The sequence below is a fragment of the Equus asinus genome, chromosome 10, assembly GCF_041296235.1.
Source record: "Equus asinus isolate D_3611 breed Donkey chromosome 10, EquAss-T2T_v2, whole genome shotgun sequence".
Taxonomy (NCBI): Eukaryota; Metazoa; Chordata; class Mammalia; order Perissodactyla; family Equidae; genus Equus; species Equus asinus.
Genome location: NC_091799.1, coordinates 17,601,633 through 17,620,754, shown reverse-complemented (window position 1 = coordinate 17,620,754; position 19,122 = coordinate 17,601,633). Strand labels below are relative to the sequence as shown.

The following is a 19,122-nucleotide window of genomic DNA, read 5'->3' as shown; positions in this document are numbered from 1 at the left end:
CAGACCTTCTCAAAGGGGCTGAGGCTGCCCTGTCATGTGTGACACGTGGAAAACCTGACAAATGGAACATCCAGGCGGTTAGTGGGAGAACTGGTCATGCTCTTTGGCAAATTTCTCCCTCCTCCTCCCTCCTTGCCCACCTCTCCCCCACCAGTCCCTCTGGGAGGGAGCACTTGGGACCACCTCAGAGGAGGCCTTCTGGTGGTGGTGACTCAGTTCCAAATCTCTGTCCTAACTTGGAGACTTTGAGAAGGAGGCTCCTTGAGCCTCGTGGGCCAGCGTTTTTGTTAAGCCCCTGGTCTCAGGCTGCCTCTCTCCCAGGTCCCCTGCACTTGGCCACATCAGTCCACACCCTTGGCACAGCCATGGATGGTCGAGGGGAGGGGGGAGATGTGGCATCTTTCATGTCTGCCTCTCCTGGGCTGGCATCCAGGGCACTGCTTTCTTCCCCATTCTCCTGCCTCTCCCGATGACCCCCTTTCCCACCTCCCTGGCCTCCATCTTGCCCTCAGAATCACTACCTATGACTCAGGCATGCTAACCTCCAGCTCTCTTCCCACATAGGACATTCACCTGAGGGCCTGACCTAGGCATGGGAAGAGGGACAAGGAGTGGTTCTAGCTTTGCCCTACCTGGGCCCCACGTGGCCACAGAGTGGGGAGAGTGGGCCGGCAGGACTGGAGGTCTCTGTGGGTGGGCTCCCAACATCAGCAGCTCAGCGAGTCCTCCTCCCCAAGGAGTTGCTGGTTCATGAGCCAGAGGGCAGAGCAGCTGGTGTCCACTCACCCTGGCAAGGAGGGCAAAGACATTCATCCTTCATTCATACTCTCATTTCTTCAACATGCCCTCTTTGAACACCAGTGTTGGGTGGGCCCTGCTACTGCCTTTAGGGCAATTACAATCCAGTCTAATGAAGGAAGGGGTGGGGCACAGGGAGCCCCCCAACCCAGCTCTCAGGGTGGTCAGGGCAGGCTTTCTGGAGGAGATGACATCCAACAGAGTCTTAAAGGAGAATGAGTCAACCTGGGCTTTGTCCAGAGCCAGCTGAGCTGAGGACAGAGTTCACAGGCAGAGGGGGAAGGGTTTGGAGCAACTTTCCCTTCAGCCTCAGTTGATAAAAACTGGGGGAAATGGGTGCTACTGAACCCCTACCCCAAAGGATTGGCGTAGAGACAGGTTGGCTGGCCAGCTCGGAGCCAGGCAGACATGGCTGGGGATGATGGTGCCAGGCTGGGGCATGCAAAAGGAGGCAAAACCGGGTGGATTCTACCAAGAGGGCCCGTGGCTCAGCCCGGCCCCCGCAGGGTACTGCTCATGCTGCTGGCACCCCCACTCCGCATGCCCCCCTATGCCCTCGCATGCCCGTGCCTGTGGCTCCTGCATGTCGTTTGTGTGATTGCTAGTTTTCTCCTGCCCCGTCCCCTAGCTCTGACAAGGAGCATTGACTGTCCCCAGCCTGACTCAGGAGGCCAACTGGCACCTTGGGCCCTGCCCTCCCCAGATTCTTCCTGGATAGTAATCTCGAGGCTGTTCCCTGTCGGATTCCCTATCCGACTGTCCCTCCAAGCCTTTGACAAGGCAAAGGGGTAGCCCTGAGGGTCGGTGAAAGCCGTGGGAGCTAACGGTCTCCCAAACAAAGGCCACAATAGAATGTCGGTTTCCAAGATGGCTGCCACCAAGATGGCGGCCGAGGAGCAGGCGGATTCCGATGGCGTTTCTGCCCATGGGAACTGCCCGCCCCCACGAAGTTGCCCAGGTAGGCCAGTGAAGAGGGCTTGGAACCAGGAAGACCCTTGAATTGCCATTTGGAACCCACACTTGGAGGAGAAGTGTGGCCCTGGCTTGGTGCCATCAGCTTCCTGGGACCCCAGGTCTCTCGTCCCCCTCTCGGGCATTCTGTGTGTGTCTCCCACCCCACGCCCCTAGATCCCTGGACTCTGGTGGGGTTTGGGTGCTCCCTGCCCGTGCCCCCTGTGTACGTGGCTCTCTCCCCTCCTGCCCCTCCCCAGCTCCAGCAATACCCGCGTCTGCGGGAGGAGATGGAGCGCATCGTGACCACCCACATCCGGGAGCGTGAGGGTCGCACCAAGGAGCAGGTGAGCCCACCACACGGCACCTTCTTCCCTGGCCTTCCGTCCTGTCCCAGGGCTCTCTTCCTTCCTCCCTTGTCCCTCTGTCTCCACCTCCTTCATACCTTCCCTCCTCATAGTAAGTCTCTACTTTTCTCTCTCTTTTTTATTGTGGGAAAAAATATATAACATAAAATTTCCTATTTTAACCATTTTTAAGTGTACGGCTCAATGTCGTTAAGTATATTTACATTGTCGTACAACCATCACCACCATCCATCTCTAGAACTTTTCATCTTCCCAAAATGAAACTCTGTCCCCATTAAACACTACCTCCCCATTTCTCCCTCCCCTCAGCCCCCAGAAACCACCGTTCTTCTTTCTGTTTCTATAAATGTGACAACCCTAGGTACCTGATATAAGTGGAAGCAGACAACATTTGTCCTTTTGTGACTAGCTTATTTCACTTAGCATAGTATTCTCAAGGTTCATCCATGTTGTGGCATGTGTCAAAATTTTTTTCTTCTTTAGGGCTGAATAATATTCCATTGTATGTATATGCGACATTGTGTTCATCCATTTGGGTTGTTTCCACCTTTTTGCTATTGTGAATAATGCTGCTGTGAACATGGATGTACAAATATCTCTTGGAGACCCTGCTTTCAATTCTTTTGGGTCTATACCCAGAAATGGATTTGCTAGATCATATGGTAATTCTGTGTTCAATTTTATGAGGACCCACCATACTGTTTTCCACAGCAACTGCACTATTTTGCATTCCCACTATCTGCTTCTCAGCTTTCTGGCAGTCTCTCCTGTGGTCGTCCCTCTTTGGGCCTATCTGTCCGTCTATTTGCTGTTTCTCTGGGTCACCTCATACCTCTCATAGCCACGCTGCTTCCTTTTATGTAGTCAGTTATCAAATATTCATTCATTTGATCACAAACATATCACCGAATGCTGTCTCTGAGCTGGGAGGAGCAGAGAGGACAGGCCCCCGGCGTGGCCCTCATGAACCTCACGGGCTAGTCCTCTATCCTTGTCCGTCTCTCTGTCATCCTTCCGTCTATGCCCACCTCTGGCTCCCATTTCCCAGCCTCTATGCTCACACATCTGTTTTCCACAATGGCACTGTCCCCAACTGCTCACATTTTTGTTGTTGATGTTGTGTTTTTAAATCCTTATGGGTCTCTTTTTTAATTACAAAAGTGATAAATACTCAACAAAATATTCAATCAGTATAGAAGTGATTAAATTACAAGTAAGTGTGACTCCATTCACTCTTCTCTGCCCCCAGTCTTTCCCACAAAATAACCATTATTAACAGTTTGGTGTGTCCCCTTCTGGGCATTTTTTCTAGGCACACACAGATTCCAGATTCCATCTTAATCTTAAAAAAACCACAGTCCTGCTGTGTGTCATGCCTTTTTTTCTCTAAAGATAATTGTTGTAGCTAACATCTGTCAAGCACCTCTTACATGTCAGACGCATGACCTACCTCACCTCATTGTGTCTCCTTCGCTCCTCTGAGGCAGAAACACTTCATTTGTGGAACCTGATGCTTAGTAAGCACAGGCCCCAGGCTCACGGGAAGCAGCAGGCCCTGGGTCTGAACTCAGCAGTGTTCATTATCACGACTCAATTATGAATCCCTTCACTCTTAATCATTTGCAAAGAGGATCTCCCCATGCCAGGACCTAGAAATTGTCCTCATCCTTTTGAACAGCTGTAGAGTGCTTTATTGTTTGGAGGGTACCATAATCTATTTCACCTTCTGATGGCCATTGGCTTGTCCCCAATTTTTCTCTATTATAAACCACATCACACTGAGCACGCTGGTATGTGTGTCTTTGCTCACGTGCTGAGTTTATTGGTGAGATGTAGTTTTGGAAGTGAATATGTACATTTTAATGTTGTTAAATATTGCCAAATTGCCCTCCAAAAAGGTGATACTATTTTACACTTCCACCCATAGTATATGAGAGAATCCATCTTCCCACGGTTGTGCCCACACTGGTCATTATCAGTATTTATTATTAGTTTGATAGGTTTAAAAAAGACCTCATTGTTTTAGCTTACGTTTCTTTATTAGTGAGGGTGAACATTTTTTACGTATCCTTATTGGCTGTATGCATTTCTTTTATGAATTACCCATTCATTGACCATTTTGATTTGTTTTTCTTGTCTTTCATTTATTGATTTGTAGGAACTCTTTATTTATTATGGAGTGATTGATTGATTGATTGATTGATTATGGATTCTATTTGCGCTGCAAGTTTCTCCCAGTTTTCATGCATTTTAAAACTTTGTGGTTATCTTTTCTACTTGCCTGCTGACCTGTGTATCCTTGAAGGTCATGCTCCTCATCGATATTGAGCTGGCTTACATGAATACCAACCATGAGGACTTCATAGGCTTTGCCAAGTGAGTGCTCCCTGGGCTGAGAAGGTGACACCTTGTGTGACTGTGTGTGGTGGTGGGGGTGCCCTGGGTTAACCCTCTGGGTCTGGTGCCCATTGAGCAGTGGCAGTGGAGCTGGGCCTTTTGAGAGAAGTTCTGAGACTCTCCTCTCTCTCCATTAGTGCTCAGCAAAGGAGCAACCAGATGAACAAGAAGAAGGCTTCAGGGAACCAGGTGAGTGAGCCCAAGTGCCCCAGCCCGAGGGATGGAGGGTGCCGGATGGACGCCAAGCTCTGAGAGCCCCCTCCCCTGAGAGGAGGGGTCCCACAGGGGCCAGGGAGCCTGTCAACTGCCAGCCACAAGCCTCCCACTCTGCCTCAGTAACCCTCTCTCCTCTCTCCCGATGCTTCTCGTGGTTGCTATGGTTACCTCTTTGCAGGATGAGATTCTGGTGAGTACCAGGAGTGGGGCTCTTGGCTTGTGTAGTGAGGGGAGGAGGGGGCCCATTTGTAGTGGGGATATGCAGTGGGCAAGAGGGCACCTTTGGCTTGAGCTGCTTGCCTACACTAGCACATGGGTGTCCACACATGCTGTCAAGCCAGAGGCAAGGACTAGCCATACACAGAGTCCCATCAACCTGTCCATCAGTGCGCATGAGCTGAGTATCTACATCAGGTACATCTACAGAGGTAGACCATGTGGCTGGGGGTGGGTGAAAATGCCTGGCAGGGGCCTGGCACTAAGTGGGTGCTCCTTAAATATATGTTGGAGGGAGGGAGGGAGGGAGGAATGAGAGACAGACATGTTTTTAAGCTGAGGCCATCTGTACCAGAGAGTTGAGTAAAGAGATTAATGAAATGTCAAGGGTCAAGTGCTTCTTGCAAGTCAGGCCAGCAAGCAGGATGGCGAGGTCTGTTGCTTGGGTTCTCCATGAGGTTCTTGGGGAAGCCAGCGAGGATTAAGGAGGCTCCAGGAGGGCCTTGAGGGCCTTAGAAGCAGGCCTGGCCCAAGGGGGCTTTCCTGTCAGCCCCAGGCTCCTTGGTCTTCTGTGGATGCTCAGAGGAGAAGCCAGGGAAGTCATGGCTAAGGGAGGGAGCAGAAGTTTCTCGCTCATCCTCTTAGTCTGGCCCACCACCAGGGTCTGTGCAGTGGCCCTGCCCTTGAAATAGAACCCACAGACCCTCGTCTGTGGTGATAGCTCAGGACAGTCCTGGGGACAGCTGCTTTCTGCTGTGAAAGGAGACCTTTGCCTGTTACTCTGAGCTTCCCCTGGGAAGAAAGGGCTCGGGCAGTTTGAGCTCAGCGCCCTCCCCCAGCCCTTTCTCCCTACCACCCCACTCAGTCCAGGTCTGGGATCAGACTCTTAGAACCCTGCTATCATAGCATTCCATGTATTCATGCCACAAATATTTATCAATCACTTACTGTCTGCCAAGCACTCCACAAGGTTCTGGGACATACCAGTGAGAGGAAGTTCACAATTTAGCAAGACAGGCTGACATCAACAGATAATCATGCACACCCACACACAAGGTAATTTGAAATCCCAGTCATTGTCTTAGAAGAAGAGTTAAGGGAGCGATAAAACATTATAATGGGGGTCCTGACTTAAACTGGGGGTCAGGGGGCCCTGCCTGAGAATATGACTTCGGAGCCCAGAGGGTGAGTAGGAATTTGCCAGGCAGACAGGAGGGGAAGTGCTTTCCAGGCAGAGGCAACAGCAGCCTGTGAAAAGTCCCTGAGGTCAGAAAGAAGTCTTAGAATAAATTATATCTTAAGCTGAACAGACACTCAGAGTTGTCTTGCCCAACTGGCCACCTAAACTCTGCACACCTTCAGTGATGGGGAGCTCATCCCCTACCAAGGCCACCAGTTACTTACTCAGACGGCTCTGTCAGAAGGCTCTATATCCTGAGCTGACCTCTGCCTTCCTCTGTCTTCCACTCTGTTCCCTTTGGTTCAAATCACGGCAGGTCTGGCCCCCACCCTCTCTGACCAGCCAGGCCTCCAAGAGCTGGGTGGGTTTTTGAGTGCCTCTTTTTGTCTCCCCATCCTCCACGGGGAAGCCTGGCCCCTGGCCACTGACCTCCTGACCCTCGCCCTCCAGGTCATCCGGAAGGGCTGGCTGACCATCAACAATATTGGCATCATGAAGGGGGGCTCCAAGGAGTATTGGTTTGTGCTGACCGCTGAGAATCTGTCCTGGTACAAGGATGATGAGGTAAGTAGAGGGCCACTGGTCATCAAGGGTTTGGTTAGCGGCCAGAGTCAGGTTCAGACCCTACCACGGCCTTGGAGTGGACTGGACCACCCAACAGGGGTTTAAAGAAATCCCATCAAAGACCCTCAGGTGGAGGTGGGATGTAGAGGCAGGCGGTCCTGGGTGCTCATCCAGGTTGGGCAGAGAAGGTGGCTTGGCAGGGCTGGGGAGGTTGGGGCTAAGCGCCCTGGAGAGAGTGGGCAGGGGTGCTGGGTGTCCCTCTCTGACCCCACCAGCCCTGCAGCCTTCCTGTTTTCCTGCTCCAGGGCGTGCCGCCTCCTCCGTGGCCCCCACAGGCTCATGACACACATGAGTCCAGCTGCCAGACACCCTGTTAACCCCTGCACCCCAGTCCACCAGACCCTGGAGGTCCAAGGGAGTTGCCCAGGGTGCCTCCAGGCTTAGGGACAAGGAGCGATGGGGCCCTGCAGAGGCACTACACCAAACCCCGCCCTGCCCAATGGGGCACACAGACCCCCGCCACCTCCCTCCCCTGCTGCTGGTCTCCTTTAAGAATGAGTCTATTTGGCTTCCACATCTGGATTCCAGAGGTGACCAGAGAGAATGGGGAGGGCTGGGGGGGGGGGGGCTTGTGGTAATGAACTCCAGCTGGCCATGAAGTGGGGGAAGGGACCCTCTTCTTCCTGGCGGGGCTGTTGGAGGAGAGGGCACTCTCAACAAGGGTGCGGGGCACGCGGTGGGCGCCTGCGATTTTGGTCTCCAAGCCCTCTCCTTGATCCCTGCCCCCTCCAAGTCGCCCAGGGCAGGCCCCCTCCTCCCCACCTTGGGCGGGGGCCCTCTGTCGTCACTGGCGGGGGCGCCAAGCCATCTGGACCTCATTACCCCAACCCTGGCCTCTCCCAGAGCACGGGGCCCCTGGAAGGGATGGAGTGTGAGGTGGCGTGGCGCGCGGGTGGGGGGGTCGCTTCCTGCTCTATCTCCCAGGCAGGCGCCCTAGACAGCCCCTGTGGGCTGGGGGTGCCGACTGCTGCCCCACAACTCCTGCTGCTCCTGTGTTGGGGCTCTTACACAGGGTCAGGGGACAGCGTGACCTGGGGCTGAGGGCGCTACACTGGCTACAGTGGGGGGGAGGGGGGAGTGTATCTGAGAGGGGCCCCCTGTCCTCGTACCTGCGTGGGGGGTCTTTTTTGAGCTTTGTGTGTACATTCGAGTTTAGTGGTGTGTGGAAGTGAGTGCTGCGTGTCTGTGGGGGTGGGGTGGGGTGGACAGTGAGTGCTGGGAGGTTGGGGGGGAGACTTGTGGCTGCTGTGGGCGGGTGCTCTGTAAGAGACTGTTTGGGCTGTAGGCATCTAGGTGTGTGTGGTATATGGGGGTCTGCCTGTGCCTTTGGGGGCAGACCGTGTGTACCTGTGGTGTGACTCAGGCATATGTGCCCATGCTCGGTGTGTAAGTGTAGGTGTCTGTGTGTGGCCAGTGGCTTGGGGAGGGAGGGTATGCCTGTGGAATATTGGAGAATATGTATGCATTGGGGATGTAAGGATGGGAGAGGGCCGGTGTTCCATTGTGAGGGTGTGTGCATGTGTGTGCACATGTGCTTGCACTTGCAATGTGCGTGTGTGCTTGGGGCATGGATGTGTGATTTAAAGTTTGGGTGTGAGAGTGTATGTGCCTGATTTGGGGAGTGGGTATCAAGGTGAGGTTGTGTGTGTGTTTTGGGTGCCAGTGGATTTTTTCACTAGAACAGCTGGGGCCATGGAAGTGGGCAGGCTGTGGGGAGGCTAATGTGTCCCCCTTCTCCACCCGGCTGCCAGCCCTCTGGTCTTTGGGACCTGGGTGGCCCTCTGGGCAGACAGGCGGCCACCCACATCCCCAGCCCTCATTGACCCCCCCATCTTCTCAGTCTCCCTCCACCACCCATCAGCGCCCCCCACCCCGTCCCACAGCAGGGTGGCACCCCCATCTTTCTGCACCTCCTCCCAGCCCACCCTGTGCCCCCCAAGCTCCCTGCCCCTGCTCCAGGCTCCGGTTCTGGGATGGCGGGCGGGGGTCGGTCCAGCTCTCCAGCGGCGGCGCCGAGGGTCTAACCCAGCCCAGCCTAACCAATGTGCAGACTACTGTACAATTTGGGAGTCCTGAACAGATAGTCTAAACACTGGGTAGACGGAGTGGAGGTGTCCTCTGGTCCATCCAGGCAGCAGTGTCTGTCCATCGGGTGGGAGCTTCAGCCCCATCTCCTGGAGATCCAAGGCCCCCTGCCCCAGCCCATGTCCCCTCAGCCCCAGCCCAGCCAGCCGTGGTCCCCTCTCTGCTCCCGACTCCCCTTCTGCCTCTTTTGACGTGGCAGGGGTGAGCGGGAGCTGTGGCTGGGAAGGAGGGGCCTGAGGAGGGGGCCGGCCAGCAGGAAGGGAGGGGTGGGGAGGAGGCCGCTCCTACCTAGTGTCCAACCCCAGAGCGCAGGGCGGGTGGTGGCGGGGCCTCCCTCGAATGCTTCCAGATGTTCCCTGGCCGCGTGTGCAACTTCCTCCTCTCCTCCCCCAGCCACCCTCTGGGGCTCTCGGCCACCCGCCTGGCATAAAGAGGGCTTTATGTGGCTGGATGGGCCAGGCGAGTGTGGGGGGCAGAGGGAGGTGGGCAGGATGACGCCAAGACGGAGGAGCAGGGTCCTCCTAAACCCAGCCCCCCATCTGAGATCCTAGGCAAAGCTCATGTCCAAGCCCTGAGTCCCCAAGACTCAAACAGGCAGCTCCCCCTCTGCCCCCCGCGTGGGTCCCGTGGTGTTGGGGGGGCGAGTGGGGTACAGGCAGCAGAAACCCTCCCCTCCTGCCAGAGCCCCATCCTCTGCAGATCCCTGAGCCCCTCCCCTTGGACACAGCAGCCTACAGACACATTGGCCCACACCAGGCATACACACGTTTGCATGTGGGCCTGGCACCCACATGCTCATCCACAGATGCACAAATCTCCTCCCAGATGACTACAGATAAATCAAACATATTCAGCCTATTACACAAACTGTATGCATGTAAGCATGTACCCATAGTACGTGTCCCACTGGAACGTTCATGCAAACACATAGACATTTACAATTGCCACACACATCTACAAAAGTGTACACACACCCGCACTGACATACAAATGTGCTCACATGGACACACGGCCATGCTGGGTACCTCCTCAGGCACACGTGTGCACACACACACATGTACAACACAGACACATGGGCGCACACACAAGGCTGATAGGATATGGGCTCAGGCTTGCATGTGTTTGTAGAAACACACAACCACACGCATGTTGCACACACAGACTCACCATCTCCAGGCTTGTGCTGCGCGCCTGATTGCTAACACATGGGCGGCTGGGGGGAATGGGCTGAGCCAGCCCTTTGAAGCCTCCGGTGCTGGTGGCCCCCCTTCCCTGTCTCTACAGTCAGGAAATGAAGTCAGAGGCTTATCCAAGGCAGGCCCTGGCAGCCAGGCCCCGGCGAGAGAGGCTCCAGTGCGGGCTGGCCTGGCTGGTGTCCAGGGCTTGCTTGGGATGGGACGTGGGAGCCACCCTCAGCCTTGCCACCCTCGGCTCTTGGGCTCTGGCATGTATGCAGAGGTGGTGGGAATGGCTTAAACGCCAATGGGAGCGACGGGTGCCCGGCAGCCCCAGGGCTCCATGGCCAGACTTTCATGAGACAGCACCTGTGTGGTACAAGGGGGCTGGTGCCCAGAGCCCAGGGCCACTCTGGGGATCCACAGCTCCAGGCGCCCCCCCAGCATGGAAGACTCTTAGGGAGTAAGGCGTGGGAGAGGAGAATGCCAATCGCTCCCATCTCTACCCACAGGAGAAAGAGAAGAAATACATGCTGTCTGTGGACAACCTGAAGCTGCGGGACGTGGAGAAGGGCTTCATGTCGAGCAAGCATATTTTTGCCCTCTTTAACACGGAACAGAGGTGCCTGCCTGCCCCCGACCAGGGCTGTGGGGCCCCAGACCCTGCAAGCCCCAAACCGCCCCCACGGAGTTTCTCCTCTGTGCTAGACTTCATGTCAAGGTCCCCTCCCCTCCCTCCCTCCCTCCTTCTCTCTCTTCCTTCCTCCCTCCTCGCCTCCTGTCCTTCCACAGGCACTTGGTTAGTGCCTGCTGTGCGTAAGACACTCTGCCAGGCACTGAGGACAAAGAAGAGCCCCAGTCATGCCTGGGCCCCTTCTCATGTTGCTCAGTGTCCAGTGGGGCCAGTGCAGAATCAGGCCTCTCACCTGCCAACCCAGGGCTGAGTCTAGCAGGCTTTCTCCTACTCAGGGATGAGCATTCATCAGGGGAATCCCTGGAGAGCCAGGGAGGGAGCCAAGGGGGGCTGAGAGCCAGGCCAGGGGAGGTACTGTCATGGATGCCCCTTTAATGAGGGCGCAGTCCCTTTCCAATAGAGCATTTGACTGCTCATTTCACTGAACAGTCACAATGACCCTGGGAGGCAGGAATTATGATTATTAACCCATCTTCCAGATGAGGAAACTGAGGCTTGGAGAGAAGAAGGGACTTGCCCAGGGTCACCTAGCTGGGAAATGAGAAAGCCAGGACTGGACCACAGGCATGATGACCCCAGTACATGCATGCCGTTAACCACCAAGGAAGATAGGCTTTGCCCCGTCTCCCCTCACCACCTGCCCCATCTTGCAGGAATGTCTACAAGGATTATCGGCAGCTGGAACTGGCCTGTGAGACACAGGAGGAGGTGGATAGCTGGAAGGCCTCCTTCCTAAGGGCTGGCGTGTACCCCGAGCGTGTTGGGGTGAGTGGTGGGGCAGGGAGGAGAGGGCAAGCTGCTTGTAATGGGGGACTTGGGGTACATCATCCTCAGTGATGCTGAGGCATGCCAGGCTTCCCAGCCCTTATTGGGCTCAGAAATAGCAGGGATCCTTTGCTACCTGCCCTGGGGGGGGATCAGAGTTAAGCGGAGGTTTAGTGGGAGTTTGATGTGTCCCCTTCTCTGCCACAATTAGCATTTCCTGCATCCCCTTCATACGATGGCAGTTTCTTGTGATTCCTGTCTCTTTTCTCCCCTCTTTCACTGTGGCAACGTCTAGAGTTGCCTTACAGTTGGGGTACAGTGCTCTGGGCTCACTCAATCCCTCCCCTTTTCCTCTCTGTTTGTGTCTGCTTCGCTGTGCTCACTGGTGGCGGCGTGGTGGCAATGCTGGTGTGGTGACCTCTATGGCTTTGGTGTGGGCCTCCCAGGACAAGGAGAAAGTGAGTACTCCCCTCCCTCGCCTTCTGCCAGGCGTCTCCAGCCTGGCATCAGCTCTGGCCACGTCTTTGGAATCAGGAAGGGACCTAGGAGATTTCCTTTCCTAATTCATGGACTAGTAAACTGAGACAAATTCTAGGCACTAGTGTCAGAGCTGAGATAAGGCTGAAGGAGGCACTGAGATGGGCAGAGCCCAAAGACCCAGAGCATATGGGGGAGCTGGGTATCTCTGTGTTCAGGCCAGTTGCTTCCCTCTGTGCCTCAGTATGCCAGGCACTCCTGGAGGGGCTGAGACCCTGGGGATGCCTGGAATCTGGCTTCAAGGGCCCAGCCACCCTGATGTCCTCTGTTCTTGATGGCAGACCAGCGAGACCGAGGAGAATGGCTCAGACAACTTCATGCACTCCATGGACCCACAGCTGGAGCGGCAGGTGGAGACCATCCGGAACCTGGTGGACTCATACATGGCCATTGTCAACAAGACTGTGCGAGATCTCATGCCTAAGACTATCATGCACCTCATGATCAACAACGTGGGTGCACCACCACTTGGGGGGGGGCGGGTGATCCTGTGGGACCAGGGAGGCGGGTAGCCAGGTTGCCCTGGGGGAGGTGCAGGCCAGCCCTGTGAGACTAGTTCTAAGGAGGGAGGCATGGGTCTGCACCAGAACTGTCCAATAGGAATATAATGTGAGCTGCATATATTATTTTGAAGATTCATACACCTAAGTTGTTCCAAATATGCTTACATGTTTTACAGAAGGGGCTAGGGATCTGCATCTTTTGAGAACTCCTAGACCACATTTTGAAATACACACCTCACAGAACGGCTACCACCTGAGGCTTAGTGAAAAAGCATGGCCCCCAGAGAATTAGAACTGTGTTTGAATTTTGGCTCTGCCACAAATTCCCTGTGTGACTTTGAGCAAAGGAACTGCCCTCTCTGAACATGTTTCCTTATATGTAAAATATGGATAATAATAGAGTTGAGGATTAGATGAATATAAAGTGCATAGCAACACAGTGAATGGCAGGGAGTAGGAACCTAACATATATTTGAATAACAAAGAAACGAGACACAGGCCTGTGGCGTGAAAAACCTCAGCATCTCTCCATGAATGTCTCAGAGCCTGGCCAGGTACCATGTGGGGATTTTAAAGAGAACATTAACTCACCCTCTGTACACAGAGACTCACATTTCACCCCATCCAGGCACACATTTACACGTATTGCTCAAGGGTTCAGAAAATTTTAAACTGTCGTCTTCCTTATTTTGGTCCAATGGAGCATGCATGTCCTTGGAAAGAGTAACTACCCCATTTTACAGATGGGGAAACTGAGGCTGAAAAAAGCTGAGTCAGCAGGTGTCATCTCAGATCTATGACCTTGGACAGCTCACTTTTCTTCTCTGGACCATCTGAGAAAAGGGCAAGGGGGAAAGCGGGGGTGAGGGGAGGGGGGGCGGAATCTCTGAGTTTAAGTGGTGGCAGAGTCCTGTCCCAGAGCTCCCAGTCCATCACACAGTCCTAACAGGGTCCCGCGGGGCAGGCAGAGCGTTTCAGGAGTCCGGTCCCAGCGCCCCCTCTCTTCGCCCGCCTGCAGACCAAGGAATTCATCTTCTCGGAGCTGTTGGCCAACCTGTACTCGTGCGGGGACCAGAACACACTGATGGAGGAGTCGGCCGAGCAGGCGCAGCGGCGCGACGAGATGCTGCGCATGTACCACGCACTGAAGGAGGCGCTCAGCATCATCGGCGACATCAACACGACCACTGTCAGCACGCCAATGCCCCCGCCTGTGGACGACTCCTGGCTGCAGGTGCAGAGCGTACCGGCCGGACGCAGGTACCAGGGCCGGCCCCCAAGGCCCCAAAGCCCCCCAGCCCGGGGCCCGCGGGAGGAGGGCCGGGACCGGGCAGTGGCGCGCCCGCGTCACCGGGGCGGCTCCCACCTGGAGCAAGGGGCGGAGCTTAGAGAGGGGCGGGGCTTGCCGCGGGGAGGGGCTTGCCGTGGAGCGCTGGCTGCGAGGCTGGGTGGAGCTGGAAAGTTGGAGCCACTGGACGCGGGCCTTAAGCCCCGGCGGACTAGGGTGGGGCGGGGCTTGCGAGCATGGGCGTGGCCGGCACTCGGCTCGGGGCGGTGCCTCAAGCTGGGGCGGTGCCGCTCATCCCTTTCTTCCTTGTCCTCTGCTCCCTGTCGCCCGCAGGTCACCCACGTCCAGCCCCACACCGCAGCGCCGAGCCCCTGCCGTGCCCCCAGCCCGGCCCGGATCGCGGGGCCCTGCTCCTGGGCCTCCGCCTGCTGGGTCCGCCCTGGGGGGAGCGCCCCCCGTGCCCTCCAGGCCGGGGGCTTCCCCTGACCCCTTCGGTCCTCCCCCCCAGGTGCCCTCGCGCCCCAACCGCGCCCCGCCCGGGGTCCCCAGGTGAGTAGGGGCTGAATGTGGCGGGAGAGACCGCCGGGCGGGCGTGGCCGGGAGGGAAGTGGGGCCAGATTCTGGAACATCGGCCCTGGCCGCCAGAGCCGGCCCTCTCCATCCAAGGCACTCGGACTGTGGGTGCCAGAGCCACGGGAGGTGGGGCTGAGGGCTGGCGGAGCCTGTCCCCCAGGGAGCGCTGAGTCCCGGAGGTGGTCGTTTCTGGGGAGGGGGCTGTGGGGCTCATCCCACCTGCCCCCTTCCTTACAGCACTTGCATGGCGCTTCCCACCTTTTCACTCCTTCTTTCTCCCACACACTGCATTCCTCCTCCTTTTCCCTTCTTGCTCTCCTCCATTCTCCATTCCATCCTCTACTTCCCTCTCCCAGCCCCTAGTGAGCCTACCTCAGGTCTGAGGATCTGAACCCAGATCCTCTCCGGATGTGTAGATTTTGTTCTACACTTCTCAGTCCTGATTCTTTTGAGCTGTCCCAGGGGGGTGTCCAACCTCTGGCCTGCAGGAACGGAGGCCAGGCTGTGACTGTGTGAACAGCAAGGTGTGTGATGTGTGTGTGGGCGTGCACACGGGTGTGAGTGCAGGAATGGCACCCAGGCATGGACTAGGACATAGGGCAGCTGGGAAGGGTGTCTGGGTGCCATGGGGCAATCTGATGGCTTTCTTCCTTCCCTTTGCCTCTGGCCCTCCCTGGGGTGGACTGATGTGGTGGGTGTGGGGGCAGGAGTGGGTAAAGCCTGCCTCATTCCGAGATTTCCAGAGAAAAGGATTCTACTTTATCCTTTGGCTTTGCCTTCTTGATCCATGACCTTCTTGCAAGGAAACTGACTCTGATATCTGACTCAGTCTGACCTCTTTCCACTGGCCATGTTCTCTGAGGAAGAACATATCAGACCAATAGTATCCATTTATGTTTCCAGATGGCTGGAGGGTAGGGCTGTGGTTTTAGCCTCCATGAACCCAAAATGAAGCAGAGATGGGGCTTGCCCTGTGGTGATTTGATGACCAAAGCAGAGGCAAAGCAGGCAGTGTGGTGCTGGTCAAGAGCACTGAACTGGAGTCCAGAGGTTGTGGTTCACCCTGGGCCTTTAGGCAAGTCACTTTCCCTTCCAGGGCCTCAGTTTCCCTTCTACCAAATAATATTGAACATTCTTCCTTTCTCCCAGGGTTGGTGTGGGGATCAAGAGAGACACTAGTTATAGGAGCATTTTGCTAACTTCCAACGTAAGTCCAGATTCTTGAGGGTATTTGACATGCCCAGGTCTGTACTGAGGTGTGACATATGGGAGCTGTGAGATTTGGTACCTGCTCTGACTCCAGTCTTGCTAACACACGGGAAACATTTGGCAAGTCATGGCCCTGCCTCGGGGAAGACAGCAGACCTGGGAGTTTCAAGGTAGCTTGACTGCAGAGGTCCGAGGGCTGTCTGAGATACAGCTCAGGTGGTGGGGAGTCAGGGGGCCTTTGGGGGGAGTGGCAGTGTGGGCAAAGGTTTAACATGGGATGCATTGAGGAGAGCCACTGGCCAGAGCAGTGTGCAGATGGAATGAGGCAGAATAAGAAGTGGTTGCCCTGGGTACCGTGGTACAGTGGGGCAGGTTGGAGAACCTTCAAAGTCCACAGAAGAGTTTGACTTGATGGGACGCAGTGGTGTGGGCAGGAGTCATGGAATGCTCTTGGGCAGAGAAGTGACAGCTGGACCCTAAGACACAAGATTTGTCCCTTATGGAGCATTGCAGGTGGCCCTCTGAGCACGCCAGGCACGAGTATACAGGGAGCTGGTGCAATGCCTCCTGTGTGCGGGCGAGCTTCTGTGTTGTGACTCAGCCCACGCGTGTGCTTCAGTGTACCGAGTGGCTGCATGCCCCAGATCCATGCTGCACGTGCTGGCCAGTGAGGGTGCTGGGCAGTGGCGGGTGGGGGAGGTGTATGCGTGTTGTTCGTGGGCATGTGTGTCAGTGTGTGCATGCGGGGCCGTGGGGCCTCACAGCATGTGTGTGCACGCCCGGGTGTGTGCGTGTGCGTGTCCCCCACCCCCAGGCCTGCCCCGTCCGTGCGTGTGAACTGCCATGTTGATTTCGTGCTGTCTTTCAGAATCACTATCAGTGACCCCTGAGGAGTGTCAGCCACGGTAGGTACATGCCTCTCGGCCTGCTGCATGAACGGTGTGTCTGCCCCTGCTGCACCAGCTCCATAATGGGGGGCGCACCTGGGACCTCAGAGCCAGGCCCCCCCTCTTCTGCAGCTCCAGACTTATTCTTTCCTCTTTCTGTCTTTGCTGTCTTCTAAGAGCTGGCTCTTACCTCCCTTCGCAGAGAGCCTCGGGACTCAGTGCCCCTGACCAAGACCCCCATGGCTGAGCCTGGGGAGCTCTTGGGACAGGCTTCGCACCCAAACTGGCAGACATGGGTGCCCTCTGGAGCCGTCAGAGAGGGCAGAGAGCTCATGGTTTATGGTGTAGGGGTGGAGAGTCTGGAGGGGATTGTGTGTGGGGCTGGACTCAGGCAGGCAGAGGCCTGGGAGGTTCACCCTGGGGCTGCCACACTCATTCCCCAATCTGAGCTGTGCTGCTGGGGCAGCGCAGCCAGCTCTCAGCCTGGGAGCTCTGGGAATTGAATCCACGATAGGGCCGAGGAGGTCAGAGTCCCACCTCCTCTATGGTGCCAACGACTGAGCAGTGATCTGGGGTGAAGGCTCTGCTGGTTCGATGATTTCTGAAAGCCTGAGGGTCCTACCCACACCGTCGGCCCAGAGCACACCTCACAGGCGAGGCAGAGTCACACAGCCCTTCCCCTACCTCCTGGGTGTTGTCACTCCTGCTAGTGCACAACTGAAGGCAGCGTCTTCGGCCCCAGGTGAAGCACCATAGCCAGCCCGTGGGCTCATGGATCTGGGCCTGTAGCTCCTAGGGGTGACCTACACTTTTCAGCCAGGAGGATGACAGTGTCTGCTGACCTGGGCAGGTCTACTTCTCTGAGTTCTGCCCCAGCTGGGCCGCAAAACTCGCCCAGCGAACCCACCTGCCACTGACTCTTGCTCTTCTGCTTTTCCCCAGCAGGAAGGGCCCAGCCTCACCTACGCGACCTGCGGTCCCCCGACCAGCTGAGGCTCCCCTCTTAGACTTATAAGCCTGTGGCCAAGGGCATCCAGCTGCCTGCCTTCCCTGCCTCCCCAGGGTCCCATCAGAGGACACCTGGGCTTTCTGCCCACCCAGAGGGGCCTCCAGTGCTCCCTCCAGCCATCCTCTTAGCTTTGCCCTCCTGGTTCAAACAGTGTTCTTTCTCATGTCTTTCTCCATCAGGCCTGGTGGCTGTTGCACAGGGCTCACAGCCCCATACTCCCTGGGGCTGGGGGCGGCCCTGGGCCAGTGGGTTGAAAGACAGGGAGCCAGAGAAGAGGGAAGCCAGAAGGGGCCGAGCACGTGTCTGGAGCTGTGGGTGCACTGCCTGGTGGTGTGTGAGAGACCAGCGTGCGTGGCAAGGGAGGGCCGCCCAGCCTCCATCTTCCACCCCATGAAGTCTGTCCCCTTGCCCCTCTCCAGCTCCTCCCTTCCACCTTCCCTTTCTTGGTACCTCCTCTATTCCGGAAACCTCACCCAAACCCTCACCGCGTCTTTGTCCCCTGCCCCACCCCTACCCCCACCTCGACCACCGGGCTTGGCTGCTGTTGCCTTACCACCTCTCCCCCTCCTTCTCTCTCCATTCTCTCTCTCTGCTTTCTCTCCAACTGCCAGCCGATCGGGTCAGGCAAGTCCATCCCGTCCTGAGAGCCCCAGGCCCCCCTTCGACCTCTAACCAGATCCCTCCTATTCCTCGGAGACCTCCCTTTCCAAGCCTACCTGGACGGCTGTTCTGTGACTTGACATTGGCTCCCCAGTCCCAAAGCCTCCCCCTTCATATGTGACTTAGTCTGTCGTAGTGGTGAGCTGACATCCAGGCGTGACTTTGGTGAAACTTGTGCCCCCTCTGTGGTGTTGCTCCTGCCCCGTTCTATAAATATCTATAAATACTCAGATATATATACACATATATATGGCCGCCACAGCCTTGCCTCTAGTGTAGGGAATCAGTCACCATGCTGTCCTTGAGGAGTCTTGTGGCCCACCTACAAGGGAACACTGTCACCCTGACATCCCACTCCAGAGCGTGCCACCTCCGATGAGCCTCCCTGTCATGCCCAGCCTGTGGACAGACAGCCCCCCTCTGCCACCTTCCTGTCCCTCCCCGCTGAGCATGGGGGTGCTGTACTGGCAGCTGTGTGGTTCTCTGACCACCAGCAGTCTTGCTGTCTCTTGGCTGAGAATAAAACCTATTTCTGGACGATGGGGAACAGTGTGTCCTCTGCTGGCTTGTGTTCTCCGTGGAGCTCAGGGGGAAGTGAAGGTTACCTGGCATGCCGGGGTGGAGAAGGGCCCAGCCACTGCTAGGGTGCTGTAAGGAGTGGTGAACAAAGGCCCCATCCTTCCCAAGGCGCCCTGGAAAAGCACCTGGAGGTTAGCCTGTCCTCATCTTGTGAAGCCTGTTCCAGCCACTAGGGGGCAGGGGCACCAACTCAGCCTGCACGGAGGATGTGGGGCTCCCGGTCGGGCACCGTGGAGGGACAGGACAGAGGGACAGGATGAGGAGGATGATGGAATGGAAAGTCTGCACTGGAAACCAGCAGACTGCCCCTCAGAGCCCCACGGCAGTCCCCCTGGGATTCCCCGGGCTTCACCACGCTGCGTGCGGGTGACGGGCCTGGAGATCTCTCAACAGCCCTGCGGGACATGC

The 19,122-nt window shown here is 56.3% G+C and overlaps 1 protein-coding gene across 20 annotated transcripts in view; it reads left to right on the top strand.

The window, feature by feature from the left end:
- The window catches only part of DNM1 (dynamin 1), a 41,940-nt gene extending 23,258 nt beyond the window's left edge, over positions 1-18,682 (top strand). For 2 of the 20 annotated variants that reach the window (XM_070518652.1, XM_070518642.1), the window contains exons 11-21: positions 2,010-2,096; positions 4,423-4,493; positions 4,652-4,703; positions 4,909-4,920; positions 6,577-6,690; positions 10,523-10,632; positions 11,358-11,469; positions 12,288-12,458; positions 13,528-13,769; positions 14,131-14,346; positions 17,409-18,682. In XM_070518652.1, the coding sequence (XP_070374753.1) occupies positions 2,010-2,096; positions 4,423-4,493; positions 4,652-4,703; positions 4,909-4,920; positions 6,577-6,690; positions 10,523-10,632; positions 11,358-11,469; positions 12,288-12,458; positions 13,528-13,769; positions 14,131-14,346; positions 17,409-17,481 (1,260 nt within the window). In that variant the 3' untranslated portion in view covers positions 17,482-18,682. Of the gene's footprint in view, positions 1-2,009; positions 2,097-4,422; positions 4,494-4,651; positions 4,704-4,908; positions 4,921-6,576; positions 6,691-10,522; positions 10,633-11,357; positions 11,470-11,915; positions 11,928-12,287; positions 12,459-13,527; positions 13,770-14,130; positions 14,347-15,884; positions 15,887-16,447; positions 16,485-17,408 lie in introns of all 20 variants that reach the window. The other 18 variants (XM_070518646.1, XM_070518645.1, XM_044778670.2 and 15 more) reach the window with 17 other exon arrangements.
- The last annotated feature ends 440 nt before the right edge of the window (positions 18,683-19,122 follow it).